The 16,775-nt window shown below is 53.4% G+C and overlaps 1 protein-coding gene across 1 annotated transcript; it reads right to left on the bottom strand.

Annotated features, from left to right (window-relative positions):
- Positions 1-1,504: 1,504 nt before the first annotated feature.
- On the bottom strand, positions 1,505-16,602 carry LOC126037459 (uncharacterized). The gene is made up of 16 exons (XM_049797773.1): positions 16,558-16,602; positions 15,674-15,786; positions 14,790-14,902; positions 12,585-12,697; positions 10,817-10,929; positions 10,375-10,487; positions 9,935-10,047; positions 9,494-9,606; positions 9,056-9,168; positions 8,615-8,747; positions 8,171-8,283; positions 7,288-7,400; positions 6,406-6,518; positions 2,216-2,307; positions 1,959-2,129; positions 1,505-1,587 (listed from the first exon to the last, which is right to left on the bottom strand). The coding sequence occupies exons 4-15, from the start codon at positions 12,642-12,644 to the stop codon at positions 1,996-1,998; spliced, it is 1,323 nt and encodes a 440-aa protein (XP_049653730.1). The 5' UTR covers positions 12,645-12,697; positions 14,790-14,902; positions 15,674-15,786; positions 16,558-16,602; the 3' UTR covers positions 1,505-1,587; positions 1,959-1,995.
- Between the last annotated feature and the right edge of the window lie 173 nt (positions 16,603-16,775).

Below are 16,775 nucleotides of genomic sequence, written 5' to 3'. Positions count from 1 at the left end.
AAAAAAGGACTGTGGTAGTTTCAGCCCAGCCGGCGACCAAGCACCACGAGGCTGCTCGCTCGCTCACTCCCCCGTGGCTTTGTCCCCGCGGCAGCTGCAGCTGCAGGTGCAGCAGGATCGTGCCGCTTTCCATCCCCAGCGTGCGGGTCAGGGCTGCCCAAAGGGAGCCCGAGGGGTCGCGGGCCGAGACCAGCGGAGAGCCGCCAGGGAAACCGCCGCCTCCGTCCATCGCACGGACGGGAGCCGCAGCAGCCGGAGAACGCTCCCGAGTCGTGCCGCTCCCAGGGCAAGCCCAGGCACCGCTTCACGCGTGGGACGTGCCGTGCCGTGCCGTCCCGAGAGCGGGGCTAGCGGTCAGGATGCTGACCAAGCAGGAGCTCTCCTTCGGCGGGTCCTGGGACATCCCCGCTGAGCTCAGCCGAACCCTCCTCGCTGGGCAGCAGCTGGCAGGACAAAGAAACCCGGGTGGGCGCAGGACAGAGACACGGCGAGAGCGACCTGCCCTTCCCGGGAAAGAGGAGTCAGCCACGGCTCTCCCGGGACTGATGCCCCATGCCCACCCGTGCCTTTGCACCAAACAGGCTGGAAAAGGTCCCTGGCTGCCGACCCCAAACGCGCTCCCCCGCAGGAGCTCCCCGGACCCTGCTCGGGGCACCAGGGCTGGGCTCAGGAAGGAGTTTTTTCCCCCGGGGCAGATTGGCACAGCTCCCGGGGGGAGTTTCCCCTTCCTCTGCAGCACTGAGCACAGCCCCTTGCCGGGGTCCTTGGGGCCACTTCTGGCCAGCGAGTCCCTGCTGTTGCAGGAGCAGGAGTCCAGCTGTGCCCTCCAGCCCTCTGCCTCTCTTGGCAGGGGAACCTCACGCACCTCCACGTCTCCAGGTCACCTGCAAAACAAGGAGCCTCAAGGAAGCCGACTTTGCCCTGGTGCTTTTAAGCTGGCACACTGCCGTGGGGAGAAGAGAAAGCCGGGGGGTTTCTTATCTATCTATCTATCGATCTATCAATCTATCATCTATCTATCCCTGCTGGGAGGGAATGAAGATGAGGGAGCCAGGCTCTTCTCAAGAGTGCCCAGTGAGAGCACCAGCGGCAACAGGCACAAATTAAAACACATGATATGCTCCAGCTGCACATGAGAAAACAACTTTTTCCTGTCCGGGTGGTCAAATGCTGGCACAGGTGGCCCAGGGAGTTTGCAGAGTCTCTGACCTTGGTGATGTTCAAAACCCAAGGGCACATTGTCCCGGGCAACCTGCTCTAGGTGAGCCTGCTTGAGCAGGCGGGTTGGACCAGAGGAACTCTACAGGTCCCTTCCAACCTCCACCCTCCTGTGTGAGTCCGTGCTTTGGTTTCACTCCTAAAGCACCTGAACTCAGCCCTGATGCCTGCGGGAAAGGATGCTGGGACAAGGCAAGATCCCAGACTCCTCCCCAAGGACTCATCACAAAACCCCATCTACCTACTCCAGAATATCGTATGGCAGACACACTCAGAAGAGAGAAAAGATCCTTTTATTGCAAACATCAACTGCGGCGGGGGGCGGGCCTGGGAGTCACAGGGCTTCAGCCAGTAACAGGGAAACGGCACCTACAACGACAGAGTCAGGGAGCACTGATAAACCCATGAAGGCAGGAATAGGCATGACTCGCTTCCCCTTTCTTTAGGGAACACCATTGACGAGGAATTGTTCATAGCCCAGAAGAGAGAGCTATGGCTGGCATCAACCAGGGGACGGCTCTGGCGCCTTATGCCCACGGGAAATGCCCTTAGAGACCTGCATGCATGCACAGATGCACAGGGCCCCTGTGCCACGCAGCAGGGCTCGATGGGGAGCCCCTGGGGAGCGGCCATGGAGTTATTTCCAAGCCCCGCGCAGCACCGTCCCTTGCCAGCAGGTCGGACTGACTTGCAGCAGCGCTGAGAGTTGGGAAAGATGGGCAGCAGAGCCTGGTACACACCTGGGCTTCCTGAACTGCTGGACCTTCCTGCATCTTTTCACCGGTCCGTCCCCAAAAACGTTTTCTCTCTTCCTCCTCCTCTTTTCTGCGTGTCTGTCACTCTTCTCTCCCCAGACCTGTTTTCTCTTTCGTTTTTTCTTTTTCTCCTTGTCCTGGGGAGAGCCTGCAAACCTTTTCATCCCACAGCGGTATGAGGTAGGGAAAGGCACGACCCACTGGAGTCGGTTCTGATTTTAACCAAAGCGAGCTCGTTTTACCGTCTTTCCTCTGACAGGTTTGCCAGCTCTTCTGGGTGCACCAGGGGCTCTGCCGCGCTCTCAGGGGTGGTTGGAGCCAAAGCAACGGGTGCCTACAACAGAAATGAATTAGAATTAGAATTCTAATTAGAATTAGAATTCTAACTTAGAATTCTTCAGAGCTCTTTTCTTTCATCATTTCATGCGCTTATAAGCGACTGTAATGCCACCTGCACGTGCTTTGCAGACAGTCTATTTATCACAGGCAATCCAAAAGCACCTGTACCGTTGCTTTAATAAACTGCGCTGCTCATTAATCTAGTCGTGATAGTTCGTTCGTGCAACCAAACTCCCTAAGTCTGGTCATTCTCGTGCATTGAACGCAGCTAAGCCGAGAGTACAGTGCGCTATTAAGGGCATCCCTCATTGTGATAGCTCAGCATATTGAACGCGACCGCCCTTAGAGCGTCGAATTGGACATCGCTCAGAAAGAAATTAAACCTAGCCGTCCCCAGCCCCTCTGACATCTGAGGATAAGCTGGAATGCATGGCAGTTTATTTTCTGCCAAAATTCTGGACTCAGTAACGCCACACAGCCCGCGGGGCCGGCACCCCAAAGGCCTTCCTCCCAAGGATGCTGGGCCGAGGGGCGGCAGGCAGCGCTGCGCACAGGAGGCCCCCTCACACCCCACCCCGTGTCACAGTGCCACCACCCGGCAACGCAGCAGTCACAATGCCCCAGGGCACTATAAAAGGGGCAGCCTCCCCTGTCCCACTGCCAGTCTGCCTGGCAGGCGGCCCAGACACATCCCAGAGGAAGTCCGTGAGGAGCCGCTGGAATTCCTTGCCCAGTGCTGAGGGAGGAAGACCAGAGGCTGGACCAGGCTGCTAGAGACATGAAGAACCACCAAGCCCTGGAGGTGCCCGAGGCCATCAGGCTTGTTTGCATGGAGAGCTGTGGCAAGACCAAGGGAATGTCTTCTTGAGGAGCACTGCAGAGCTCGCCGTCCTCACTCCCTGCGGAACCAGTGGCAGCAGCCGTAAGAAGTGGGATGCAGAGATGTTGCCAGGGCTCCCAGTGCTTTGGAGCACCCGCTGGTGGCCCAAAGGCGCGGGAAGGATTCTTGCCCCCAAGGTCAATCAGGCCGGGGGCACTTGGCCACTCTTGGAAGCCCCAAGATGGCTCCAGGTTCAGGGAGAACAGGGCTTGGGCATCCTCTGGGGGGCCTGACCGGCCTGCGGGACCAGGAGGCAGGTCTTGCTCACACGTGCTCAGGGAATAGCCGATTGCCAGCTCTGGGGTCAGGAAGGAATTTTACCCTGGCGCAGATTGGCACTGGGCCCCAGGAGTTTTTGCCTTCCTCTGCAGCACTGAGCAGGACCACTTGTCAGGCCTCCTCCGCTCCGTTTTGGCTAGGTTACTGCCTGCTGCTCGTGCAAGATCTCAGGTAGCAGCCCCAGACTCCTAAAAGGAAACTACCCTTGAGATTTTTCTTTTTTGGAGCAAGCTCGCCCCTTTGGGATCCACCTGTGTCTCCTCCCAGGCATCTCCAGAGCCTTTTGGCCTCTTCATAGGTATCTTTTCTTAGGATCTAAGGTCTGAAAAGCAGACGCGAAAAGATTCTGGGAGATGCCTGGGAGGACTCTCAGGTCGATCCTGGAGGAGAGCTTCCTGCAAAAGAGAAGAATGATCTAGGGTAGCCTCGTTAGTCAAGTCTGGGGCTGCTACCTGGGATCTCCGGTCCTCATAAGAAAAGGCCAAAAGACGCTAGGAGACGTCTGGAAGGATTCACAGGGAATCCCGGAGGGCACAGGCTCCTCCAAAAAAGAAAAAACCTCAACGGTACCTTCCTAGGACGAGTCTGGGGCTTCTACCTGACCCCTTAGGTAGGTAAAGCAGAGGACAGAAGACTGTGGGAGATGCCTGGGAGGAGTCTCAGGTGGCTGTCGGAGTCGAGAGATTTCTCTACAGGAGAACAAAAATGTCTCGAGCTACTTACTTGGAGGAGTCTGGGGCAGGTAGCTGGGATCTCCGGTCCCGAACGCAGAGGTCAAAACATTCTGGGATGACGCCTGGGAGGAGTCTTGGGTCGATCCCGGAGAAGAGAGCTTCCTGCAAAAGAGAAGAATTATCTAGGGTAGCCTCATTAGACAAGTCTGGGGCTGCTAACTGGGATCTCCGGTCCTTATAAGAAAAGGCCAAAAGACTCTAGGAGACGTCTGGAAGGAATCACAGGGGATCCCGGAGGTCAGAGGCTCCTCCAAAAAAAGAAAAAAACCTCAACGGTAGCTTCCTTGGAGGAGTCTGGCGCTTCTACCTGACCCCTTAGGTAGGTAAAGCAGAGGACAGAAGACTGTGGGAGATGCCTGGGAGGAGTCTCAGGTGGCTGTCGGAGTCGAGAGATTTCTCTACAGGAGAACAAAAATGTCTCGAGCTACTTACTTGGAGGAGTCTGGGGCAGGTAGCTGGGATCTCCGGTCCCGAAAGCAGAGGTCAAAACATTCGGGGATGACGCCTGGGAGGAGTCTTGGGTCGATCCTGGAGAAGAGAGATTCCTGCAAAAGAAAAGAATCATCTAGGGTAGCCTCATTAGACAAGTCTGGGGCTGCTACCTGGGATCTCCGGTCCTTATAAGAAAAGGCCAAAAGACTCTAGGAGACATCTGGAAGGAATCACAGGGGATCCCGGAGGGCAGAGCTTCCTCCAAAAAAGAAAAAAACCTCAACGATAGCTTCCTTGGAGGAGTCTGGGGCTTCTACCTGACCCCTTACGTAGGTAAAGCAGAGGACAGAAGACTGTGGGAGATGCCTGGGAGGAGTCTCAGGTGCCTGTCGGAGTTGAGAGATTTCTCTACAGGAGAACAAAAATGTCTCGAGCTGCTTACTTGGAGGAGTCTGGGGCAGGTAGCTGGGATCTCCGGTCCCAAAAGCAGAGGTCAAAACGTTCTGGGATGACGCATGGGAGGAGTCTTGGGTCGATCCCGGAGAAGAGAGCTTCCTGCAAAAGAGAAGAATCATCTAGGGTAGCCTCATTAGACAAGTGTGGGGCTGCTACCTGGGATCTCCGGTCCTTATAAGAAAAGGTCAAAAGATGCTAGGAGACGTCTGGAAGGAATCACAGGGGATCCCGGAGGTCAGAGGCTCCTCCAAAAAAAGAAAAAAACCTCAACGGTAGCTTCCTTGGAGGAGTCTGGGGCTTCTACCTGACCCCTTAGGTAGGTAAAGCAGAGGACAGAAGACTGTGGGAGATGCCTGGGAGGAGTCTCAGCTGGCTGTCGGAGTTGAGAGATTTCTCTACAGGAGAACAAAAATGTCTCGAGCTACTTACTTGGAGGAGTCTGCGGCAGGTAGCTGGGATCTCCGGTCCCGAACGCAGATGTCAAAACATTCTGGGATGACGCCAGGGAGGAGTCTTGGGTCGATCCCGGAGAAGAGAGATTCCTGCAAAAGAAAAGAATCATCTAGGGTAGCCTCATTAGACAAGTCTGGGGCTGCTACCTGGGATCTCCGGTCCTTTTAAGAAAAGGCCAAAAGACTCTAGGAGACATCTGGAAGGAATCACAGGGGATCCCGGAGGGCAGAGCTTCCTCCAAAAAAGAAAAAAACATCAACGGTAGCTTCCTTGGAGGAGTCTGGGGCTTCTACCTGACCCCTTAGGTAGGTAAAGCAGAGGACAGAACACTGTGGGAGATGCCTGGGAGGAGTCTCAGGTGCCTGTCGGAGTTGAGAGATTTCTCTACAGGAGAACAAAAATGTCTCGAGCTACTTACTTGGAGGAGTCTGGGGCAAGTAGATGGGATCTCCGGTCCCGAACGCAGAGGTCAAAACATTCTGGGATGACGCCTGGGATGAGTCTTGGGTCGATCCTGGAGAAGAGAGCTTCCTGCAAAAGAGAAGAATCATCTAGGGAAGCCTCATTAGTCAAGTCTGGGGCTGCTACCTGGGATCGCCAGTCCTTATAAGAAAAGCCCAAAAGACTCTAGGAGACGTCTGGAAGGAATCACAGGGGATCCCGGAGGGCACAGGCTCCTCCAAAAAAGAAAAAACCTCAACGGTAGCTTCCTTGGAGGAGTCTGGGGCTTCTACCTGACCCCTTAGGTAGGTAAAGCAGAGGACAGAAGACTGTGGGAGATGCCTGGGAGGAGTCTCAGGTGCCTGTCGGAGTTGAGAGATTTCTCTACAGGAGAACAAAAATGTCTCGAGCTGCTTACTCGGAGGACTCTGGGGCAGGTAGCTGGGATCTCCGGTCCCGAACGCAGAGGTCAAAACGTTCTGGGATGATGCCTGGGAGGAGTCTTGGGTCGATCCCGGAGAAGAGAGCTTCCTGCAAAAGAGAAGAATCATCTAGGGTAGCCTCATTAGACAAGTCTGGGGCTGCTACCTGGGATCTCCGGTCCTTTTAAGAAAAGGACAAAAGACTCTAGGAGACGTCTGGAAGGAATCACAGGGGATCCCGGAGGGCACAGGCTCCTCCAAAAAAGAAAAAACCTCAACGGTAGCTTCCTAGGAGGAGTCTGGGGCTTCTACCTGACCCCTTAGGTAGGTAAAGCAGAGGACAGAACACTGTGGGAGATGCCTGGGAGGAGTCTCAGGTGGCTGTCGGAGTCGAGAGATTTCTCTACAGGAGAACAAAAATGTCTCGAGCTGCTTACTTGGAGGTGTCTGGGGCAAGTAGATGGGATCTCCGGTCCCGAACGCAGAGGTCAAAACATTCTGGGATGAAGCCTGGGATGAGTCTTGGGTCGATCCTGGAGAAGAGAGCTTCCTGCAAAAGAGAAGAATCATCTAGGGAAGCCTCATTAGTCAAGTCTGGGGCTGCTACCTGGGATCGCCAGTCCTGATAAGAAAAGCCCAAAAGACTCTAGGAGACGTCTGGAAGGAATCACAGGTGATCCCGGAGGGCACAGGCTCCTCCAAAAAAGAAAAAACCTCAATGGTAGCTTCCTAGGAGGAGTCTGGGGCTTCTACCTGACCCCTTAGGTAGGTAAAGCAGAGGACAGAAGACTGTGGGAGATGCCTGGGAGGAGTCTCAGGTGGCTGTCGGAGTTGAGAGATTTCTCTACAGGAGAACAAAAATGTCTCGAGCTACTTACCTGGAGGAGTCTGGGGCAGGTAGCTGGGATCTCCGGTCGCGAACGCAGAGGTAAAATTGTTCTGGGATGACGCCTGGGAGGAGTCTTGGGTCGATCCCGGAGAAGAGAGCTTCCTGCAAAAGAGAAGAATCATCTAGGGTAGCCTCATTAGACAAGTCTGGGGCTGCTACCTGGGATCTCCGGTCCTTATAAGAAAAGGCCAAAAGACTCTAGGAGACATCTGGAAGGAATCACAGGGGATCCCGGAGGGCAGAGGTTCCTCCAAAAAAGAAAAAAGCCTCAACGGTAGCTTGCATGGTGGCGTCTGGGGCTTCTACCTGACCCCTTAGGTAGGTAAAGCAGAGGACAGAAGACTGTGGGAGATGCCTGGGAAGAGTCTCAGGTGCCTGTCGGAGTTGAGAGATTTCTCTACAGGAGAACAAAAATGTCTCGAGCTACTTACTTGGAGGAGTCTGGGGCAGGTAGCTGGGATCTCCGGTCCCGAACACAGATGTCAAAACGTTCTGGGATGACGCCTGGGAGGAGTCTTGGGTCGATCCCGGAGAAGAGAGCTTCCTGCAAAAGAAAAGAATCATCTAGGGTAGCCTCATTAGACAAGTGTGGGGCTGCTACCTGCGATCTCCTGTCCTTATAAGAAAAGCCCAAAAGACCCTAGGAGACGTCTGGAAGGAATCACAGGGGATCCCGGAGGGCACAGGCTCCTCCAAAAAAGAAAAAACCTCAACGGTAGCTTCCTTGGAGGAGTCTGGGCCTTCTACCTGACCCCTTAGGTAGGTGAAGCGGAGGACAGAAGACTGTGGGAGATGCCTGGAAGGAGTCTCAGGTGCCTGTCGGAGTTGACATATTTCTCTACAGGAGAACAAAAATGTCTCGAGCTACTTACTTGGAGGAGTCTGGGGCAGGTAGCTGGGATCTCCGGTCCCGAAAGCAGAGGTCAAAACGTTCTGGGATGACGCCTGGGAGGACTCTTGGGTCGATCCCGGAGAAGAGAGCTTCCTGCAAAAGAGAAGAATCATCTAGGGTAGCCTCATTAGACAAGTCTGGGGCTGCTACCTGGGATCTCCAGTCCTTATAAGAAAAGGCCAAAAGACGCTAGGAGACGTCTGGAAGGAATCACAGGGAATCCCGGAGGTCAGAGGCTACTCCAAAAAAAAGAAAAAATCCTCAACGGTAGCTTCCTTGGAGGAGTCTGGCGCTTCTACCTGACCCCTTAGGTAGGTAAAGCAGAAGACAGAAGACTGTGGGAGATGCCTGGGAGGAGTCTCAGGTGGCTGTCGGAGTTGAGAGATTTCTCTACAGGAGAACAAAAATGTCTCGAGCTACTTACTTGGAGGATTCTGGGGCAAGTAGATGGGATCTCCGGTCCCGAACGCAGAGGTCAAAACATTCTGGGATGACGCCTGGGATGAGTCTTGGGTCGATCCTGGAGAAGAGAGCTTCCTGCAAAAGAGAAGAATCATCTAGGGAAGCCTCATTAGTCAAGTCTCGGGCTGCTACCTGGGATCGCCAGTCCTTATAAGAAAAGCCCAAAAGACTCTAGGAGACGTCTGGAAGGAATCACAGGGGATCCCGGAGGGCACAGGCTCCTCCAAAAAAGAAAAAACCTCAACGGTAGCTTCCTTGGAGGAGTCTGGGGCTTCTACCTGACCCCTTAGGTAGGTAAAGCAGAGGACAGAAGACTGTGGGAGATGCCTGGGAGGAGTCTCAGGTGGCTGTTGGAGTTGACAGATTTCTCTACAGGAGAACAAAAATGTCTCGAGCTGCTTACTTGGAGGAGTCTGGGGCAGGTACCTGGGATCTCCGGTCCCGAAAGCAGAGGTCAAAACATTCTGGGATGACGCCTGGGAGGAGTCTTGGGTCGATCCCGGAGAAGAGAGCTTCCTGCAAAAGAGAAGAATCATCTAGGGTAGCCTCATTAGACAAGTCTGGGGCTGCTACCTGCGATCTCCGGTCCTTATAAGAAAAGCCCAAAAGACTCTAGGAGACATCTGGAAGGAATCACAGGGGATCCCGGAGGGCAGAGGTTCCTCCAAAAAAGAAAAAAGCCTCAACGGTAGCTTGCATGGAGGCGTCTGGGGCTTCTACCTGACCCCTTAGGTAGGTAAAGCAGAGGACAGAAGACTGTGGGAGATGCCTGGGAGGAGTCTCAGGTGCCTGTCGGAGTTGAGAGATTTCTCTACAGGAGAACAAAAATGTCTCGAGCTACTTGGAGGAGTCTGGGGCAGGTAGCTGGGATCTCCGGTCCCGAACACAGATGTCAAAACGTTCTGGGATGACGCCTGGGAGGAGTCTTGGGTCGATCCCGGAGAAGAGAGCTTCCTGCAAAAGAAAAGAATCATCTAGGGTAGCCTCATTAGACAAGTGTGGGGCTGCTACCTGCGATCTCCTGTCCTTATAAGAAAAGCCCAAAAGACCCTAGGAGACGTCTGGAAGGAATCACAGGGGATCCCGGAGGGCACAGGCTCCTCCAAAAAAGAAAAAACCTCAACGGTAGCTTCCTTGGAGGAGTCTGGGGCTTCTACCTGACCCCTTAGGTAGGTGAAGCAGAGGACAGAAGACTGTGGGAGATGCCTGGAAGGAGTCTCAGGTGCCTGTCGGAGTTGACAGATTTCTCTACAGGAGAACAAAAATGTCTCGAGCTACTTACTTGGAGGAGTCTGGGGCAGGTAGCTGGGATCTCCGGTCCCGAACGCAGAGGTCGAAACATTTTGGGATGACGCCTGGAAGGAGTCTTGGGTCGATCCCGGAGAAGAGAGCTTCCTGCAAAAGAGAAGAATCATCTAGGGTAGCCTCATTAGACAAGTCTGGGGCTGCTACCTGGGATCTCCGGTCCTTATAAGGAAAGGCCAAAAGACTCTAGGAGATGTCTGGAAGAATCACAGGGGATCCCGGAGGGCACAGGTTCCTCCAAAAAAGAAAAAACCTCAACGGTAGCTTCCTTGGAGGAGTCTGGTGCTTCTTCCTGACCCCTTAGTTAGGTAAAGCAGAGGACAGAAGACTGTGGGAGATGCCTGGGAGGAGTCTCAGGTGGCTGTCGGAGTTGACAGATTTCTCTACAGGAGAACAAAAATGTCTCGAGCTACTTACTTGGAGGAGTCTGGGGCAGGTAGCTGGGATCTCCCGTCCTAAACGTAGAGGTCAAAACGTTCTGGGATGACGCATGGGAGGACTCTTGGGTCGATCCCGGAGAAGAGAGCTTCCTGCAAAACAGAAGAATCATCTAGGGTAGCCTCATTAGACAAGTCTGGGGCTGCTACCTGGGATCTCCAGTCCTTATAAGAAAAGGCCAAAAGACTCTAGGAGACGTCTGGATGGAATCACAGGGGATCCCGGAGGACAGAGGTTCCTCCAAAAAAGAAAAAAACCTCAACGGTAGCTTCCTTGGAGGAGTCTGGGGCTTCTACCTGACCCCTTAGGTAGGTAAAGCAGAGGACAGAAGACTGTGGGAGATGCCTGGGAGGAGTCTCAGGTGGCTGTCAGAGTTGAGACATTTCTCTACAGGAGAAGAAAAATTACTCGAGCTGCTTACTTAGAGGAGTCCGGTGCACGTAGCTGGGATCTCCGGTCCCGAACGCAGAGGTCAAAATGTTCTGGGATGACGCCTGGGAGGAGTCTTGGGTCGATCCCGGAGAAGAGAGCTTCCTGCAAAAGAGAAGAATCATCTAGGGTAGCCTCATTAGACAAGTCTGGGGCTGCTACCAGAGATCTCCGGCCCTTATAAGAAAAGGCCAAAAGACTCTAGGAGACATCTGGAAGGAATCACAGGGGATCCCTGAGGGCACAGGCTCCTCCAAAACAGAAAAAAACCTCAACGGTAGCTTCCTTGGAGGAGTCTGGGGCTTCTACCTGACCCCTTAGGTAGGTAAAGCAGAGGACAGAAGACTGTGGGAGATGCCTGGGAGGAGTCTCAGGTGGCTGTCGGAGTTGAGAGATTTCTCTACAGGAGAACAAAAATGTCTCGAGCTACTTACTTGGAGGAGTCTGGGGCAAGTAGATGGGATCTCCGGTCCCGAACGCAGATGTCAAAACATTCTGGGATGACGCCTGGGATGAGTCTTGGGTCGATCCTGGAGAAGAGAGCTTCCTGCAAAAGAAAAGAATCATCTAGGGAAGCCTCATTAGTCAAGTCTGGGGCTGCTACCTGGGATCGCCAGTCCTTATAAGAAAAGCCCAAAAGACTCTAGGAGACGTCTGGAAGGAATCACAGGGGATCCCGGAGGGCACAGGGTCCTCCAAAAAAGAAAAAAGCCTCAACGGTAGCTTGCATGGAGGAGTCTGGGGCTTCTACCTGACCCCTTAGGTAGGTAAAGCAGAGGACAGAAGACTGTGGGAGATGCCTGGGAGGAGTCTCAGGTGGCTGTCGGAGTTGAGAGATTTCTCTACAGGGGAACAAAAATGTCTCGAGCTACTTACTTGGAGGAGTCTGGGGCAGGTAGCTGGGATCTCCGGTCGCGAACGCAGAGGTCAAAACGTTCTGGGATGACGCCTGGGAGGACTCTTGGGTTGATCCCGGAGAAGAGAGCTTCCTGCAAAAGAGAAGAATCATCTAGGGTAGCCTCGTTAGTCAAGTCTGCGGCTGCTACCTGGGATCTCCGGCCCTTATAAGAAAAGGCCAAAAGACGCTAGGAGACGTCTAGAAGGAACCACAGGGGATCCCGGAGGACAGAGGTTGCTCCAAAAAAAGAAAAAACCTCAACGGTAGCTTCCTAGGAGGAGTCTGGGGTTTGACCCTGACCCCTTAGGTAGGTAAAGCAGAGGACAGAAGACTGTGGGAGATGCCTGGGAGGAGTCTCAGGTGGCTGTCAGAGTTGAGACATTTCTCTACAGGAGAAGAAAAATGACTCGAGCTACTTACTTGGAGGAGTCTGGGGCAGGTAGATGGGATCTCCGGTCCCGAACGCAGAGGTCAAAATGTTCTGGATTGACGCCTGGGAGGAGTCTTGGGTCGATCCCGGAGAAGAGAGCTTCCTGCAAAAGAGAAGAATCATCTAGGGTAGCCTCATTAGACAAGTCTGGGGCTGCTACCTGGGATCTCCGGTCCTTATAAGAAAAGGCCAAAAGACTCTAGGAGACGTCTGGATGGAATCACAGGGGATCCCGGAGGGCACAGGCTCCTCCAAAAAAGAAAAAAAACTCAACGGTAGCTTCCTTGGAGGAGTCTGGGGCTTCTTCCTGACCCCTTAGGTAGGTAAAGCAGAGGACAGAAGACTGTTGGAGATGCCTGGGAGGAGTCTCAGGTGCCTGTCGGAGTTGAGAGATTTCTCTACAGGAGAACAAAAATGTCTCGAGCTACTTACTTGGAGGAGTCTGGGGCAGGTAGCTGGGATCTCCGGTCCCGAACGCAGAGGTCGAAACATTTTGGGATGACGCCTGGAAGGAGTCTTGGGTCGATCCCGGAGAAGAGAGCTTCCTGCAAAAGAGAAGAATCATCTAGGGTAGCCTCATTAGACAAGTCTGGGGCTGCTACCTGGGAACTGCGGTCCTTATAAGAAAAGCCCAAAAGACTCTAGGAGACGTCTGGAAGGAATCACAGGGAATCCCGGAGGGCACAGGTTCCTCCAAAAAAGAAAAAAACCTCAACGGTAGCTTCCTTGGAAGAGTCTGGGGCTTCTACCTGACCCCTGAGGTAGGTAAAGCAGAGGACAGAAGACTGTGGGAGATGCCTGGGAGGAGTCTCAGGTGCCTGTCGGAGTTGAGAGATTTCTCTACAGGAGAACAAAAATGTCTCGAGCTACTTACTTGGAGGAGTCTGGGGCAGGTAGCTGGGATCTCCGGTCGCGAACGCAGAGGTAAAAATGTTCTGGGATGACGCCTGGGAGGAGTCTTGGGTCAATACTGGAGAAGAGAGCTTCCTGCAAAACAGAAGAATCATCTAGGGTAGCCTCATTAGACAAGTCTGGGGCTGCTACCTGCGATCTCCGGTCCTTATAAGGAAAGGCCAAAAGACTCTAGGAGATGTCTGGAAGAATCACAGGGGATCCCGGAGGGCACAGGTTCCTCCAAAAAAGAAAAAACCTCAACGGTAGCTTCCTTGGAGGAGTCTGGTGCTTCTTCCTGACCCCTTAGTTAGGTAAAGCAGAGGACAGAAGACTGTGGGAGATGCCTGGGAGGAGTCTCAGGTGGCTGTCGGAGTTGACAGATTTCTCTACAGGAGAACAAAAATGTCTCGAGCTACTTACTTGGAGGAGTCTGGGGCAGGTAGCTGGGATCTCCCGTCCTAAACGTAGAGGTCAAAACGTTCTGGGATGACGCATGGGAGGACTCTTGGGTCGATCCCGGAGAAGAGAGCTTCCTGCAAAACAGAAGAATCATCTAGGGTAGCCTCATTAGACAAGTCTGGGGCTGCTACCTGGGATCTCCAGTCCTTATAAGAAAAGGCCAAAAGACTCTAGGAGACGTCTGGATGGAATCACAGGGGATCCCGGAGGGCAGAGGTTCCTCCAAAACAGAAAAAAACTCAACGGTAGCTTCCTTGGAGGAGTCTGGGGCTTCTTCCTGACCCCTTAGGTAGGTAAAGCAGAGGACAGAAGACTGTTGGAGATGCCTGGGAGGAGTCTCAGGTGCCTGTCGGAGTTGAGAGATTTCTCTACAGGAGAACAAAAATGTCTCGAGCTACTTACTTGGAGGAGTCTGGGGCAGGTAGCTGGGATCTCCGGTCCCGAACGCAGAGGTCGAAACATTTTGGGATGACGCCTGGAAGGAGTCTTGGGTCGATCCCGGAGAAGAGAGCTTCCTGCAAAAGAGAAGAATCATCTAGGGTAGCCTCATTAGACAAGTCTGGGGCTGCTACCTGGGAACTGCGGTCCTTATAAGAAAAGCCCAAAAGACTCTAGGAGACGTCTGGAAGGAATCACAGGGAATCCCGGAGGGCACAGGTTCCTCCAAAAAAGAAAAAAACCTCAACGGTAGCTTCCTTGGAAGAGTCTGGGGCTTCTACCTGACCCCTGAGGTAGGTAAAGCAGAGGACAGAAGACTGTGGGAGATGCCTGGGAGGAGTCTCAGGTGCCTGTCGGAGTTGAGAGATTTCTCTACAGGAGAACAAAAATGTCTCGAGCTACTTACTTGGAGGAGTCTGGGGCAGGTAGCTGGGATCTCCGGTCGCGAACGCAGAGGTAAAAATGTTCTGGGATGACGCCTGGGAGGAGTCTTGGGTCAATACTGGAGAAGAGAGCTTCCTGCAAAACAGAAGAATCATCTAGGGTAGCCTCATTAGACAAGTCTGGGGCTGCTACCTGCGATCTCCGGTCCTTATAAGGAAAGGCCAAAAGACTCTAGGAGATGTCTGGAAGAATCACAGGGGATCCCGGAGGGCACAGGTTCCTCCAAAAAAGAAAAAACCTCAACGGTAGCTTCCTTGGAGGAGTCTGGGGCTTCTTCCTGACCCCTTAGTTAGGTAAAGCAGAGGACAGAAGACTGTGGGAGATGCCTGGGAGGAGTCTCAGGTGGCTGTCGGAGTTGACAGATTTCTCTACAGGAGAACAAAAATGTCTCGAGCTACTTACTTGGAGGAGTCTGGGGCAGGTAGCTGGGATCTCCCGTCCTAAACGTAGAGGTCAAAACGTTCTGGGATGACGCATGGGAGGACTCTTGGGTCGATCCCGGAGAAGAGAGCTTCCTGCAAAAGAGAAGAATCATCTAGGGTAGCCTCATTAGACAAGTCTGGGGCTGCTACCTGGGATCTCCAGTCCTTATAAGAAAAGGCCAAAAGACTCTAGGAGACGTCTGGATGGAATCACAGGGGATCCCGGAGGGCAGAGGTTCCTCCAAAACAGAAAAAAACCTCAACGGTAGCTTCCTTGGAGGAGTCTGGGGCTTCTACCTGACCCCTTAGGTAGGTAAAGCAGAGGACAGAAGACTGTGGGAGATGCCTGGGAGGAGTCTCAGGTGGCTGTCAGAGTTGAGACATTTCTCTACAGGAGAAGAAAAATTACTCGAGCTGCTTACTTAGAGGAGTCCGGTGCACGTAGCTGGGATCTCCGGTCCCGAACGCAGAGGTCAAAATGTTCTGGGATGACGCCTGGGAGGAGTCTTGGGTCGATCCCGGAGAAGAGAGCTTCCTGCAAAAGAGAAGAATCATCTAGGGTAGCCTCATTAGACAAGTCTGGGGCTGCTACCAGAGATCTCCGGCCCTTATAAGAAAAGGCCAAAAGACTCTAGGAGACATCTGGAAGGAATCACAGGGGATCCCTGAGGGCACAGGCTCCTCCAAAACAGAAAAAAACCTCAACGGTAGCTTCCTTGGAGGAGTCTGGGGCTTCTACCTGACCCCTTAGGTAGGTAAAGCAGAGGACAGAAGACTGTGGGAGATGCCTGGGAGGAGTCTCAGGTGGCTGTCGGAGTTGAGAGATTTCTCTACAGGAGAACAAAAATGTCTCGAGCTACTTACTTGGAGGAGTCTGGGGCAAGTAGATGGGATCTCCGGTCCCGAACGCAGATGTCAAAACATTCTGGGATGACGCCTGGGATGAGTCTTGGGTCGATCCTGGAGAAGAGAGCTTCCTGCAAAAGAGAAGAATCATCTAGGGAAGCCTCATTAGTCAAGTCTGGGGCTGCTACCTGGGATCGCCAGTCCTTATAAGAAAAGCCCAAAAGACTCTAGGAGACGTCTGGAAGGAATCACAGGGGATCCCGGAGGGCACAGGGTCCTCCAAAAAAGAAAAAAGCCTCAACGGTAGCTTGCATGGAGGAGTCTGGGGCTTCTACCTGACCCCTTAGGTAGGTAAAGCAGAGGACAGAAGACTGTGGGAGATGCCTGGGAGGAGTCTCAGGTGGCTGTCGGAGTTGAGAGATTTCTCTACAGGGGAACAAAAATGTCTCGAGCTACTTACTTGGAGGAGTCTGGGGCAGGTAGCTGGGATCTCCGGTCGCGAACGCAGAGGTCAAAACGTTCTGGGATGACCCCTGGGAGGACTCTTGGGTTGATCCCGGAGAAGAGAGCTTCCTGCAAAAGAGAAGAATCATCTAGGGTAGCCTCGTTAGTCAAGTCTGCGGCTGCTACCTGGGATCTCCGGCCCTTATAAGAAAAGGCCAAAAGACGCTAGGAGACGTCTAGAAGGAACCACAGGGGATCCCGGAGGACAGAGGTTGCTCCAAAAAAAGAAAAAACCTCAACGGTAGCTTCCTAGGAGGAGTCTGGGGTTTGACCCTGACCCCTTAGGTAGGTAAAGCAGAGGACAGAAGACTGTGGGAGATGCCTGGGAGGAGTCTCAGGTGGCTGTCAGAGTTGAGACATTTCTCTACAGGAGAAGAAAAATGACTCGAGCTACTTACTTGGAGGAGGCTGGGGCAGGTAGATGGGATCTCCGGTCCCGAACGCAGAGGTCAAAATGTTCTGGATTGACGCCTGGGAGGAGTCTTGGGTCGATCCCGGAGAAGAGAGCTTCCTGCAAAAGAGAAGAATCATCTAGGGTAGCCTCATTAGACAAGTCTGGGGCTGCTACCTGGGATCTCCGGTCCTTATAAGAAAAGGCCAAAAGACTCTAGGAGAC

This window comes from Accipiter gentilis, unplaced genomic scaffold (assembly GCF_929443795.1).
Source record: "Accipiter gentilis unplaced genomic scaffold, bAccGen1.1, whole genome shotgun sequence".
Classification (NCBI taxonomy): Eukaryota; Metazoa; Chordata; class Aves; order Accipitriformes; family Accipitridae; genus Astur; species Astur gentilis.
The sequence above is the reverse complement of the archived record's forward strand: the minus strand, read 5'-3'. Positions and strand labels throughout refer to the sequence as shown.

Coding starts and splice junctions, on each gene's coding strand:
- LOC126037459 (XM_049797773.1), bottom strand. CDS start 12,644: ATGTTTCGACCTCTGCGTTCGGGACCGGAGATCCCAGCTACCTGCCCC. Junction 9,607..9,934: donor CCTGCCCCAGACTCCTCCAA/GTAAGTAGCTCG, acceptor TTTCTTTTGCAG/GAAGCTCTCTTCTCCGGGAT. Junction 2,130..2,215: donor AACCTGTCAGAGGAAAGACG/GTAAAACGAGCT, acceptor TGGGATGAAAAG/GTTTGCAGGCTCTCCCCAGG.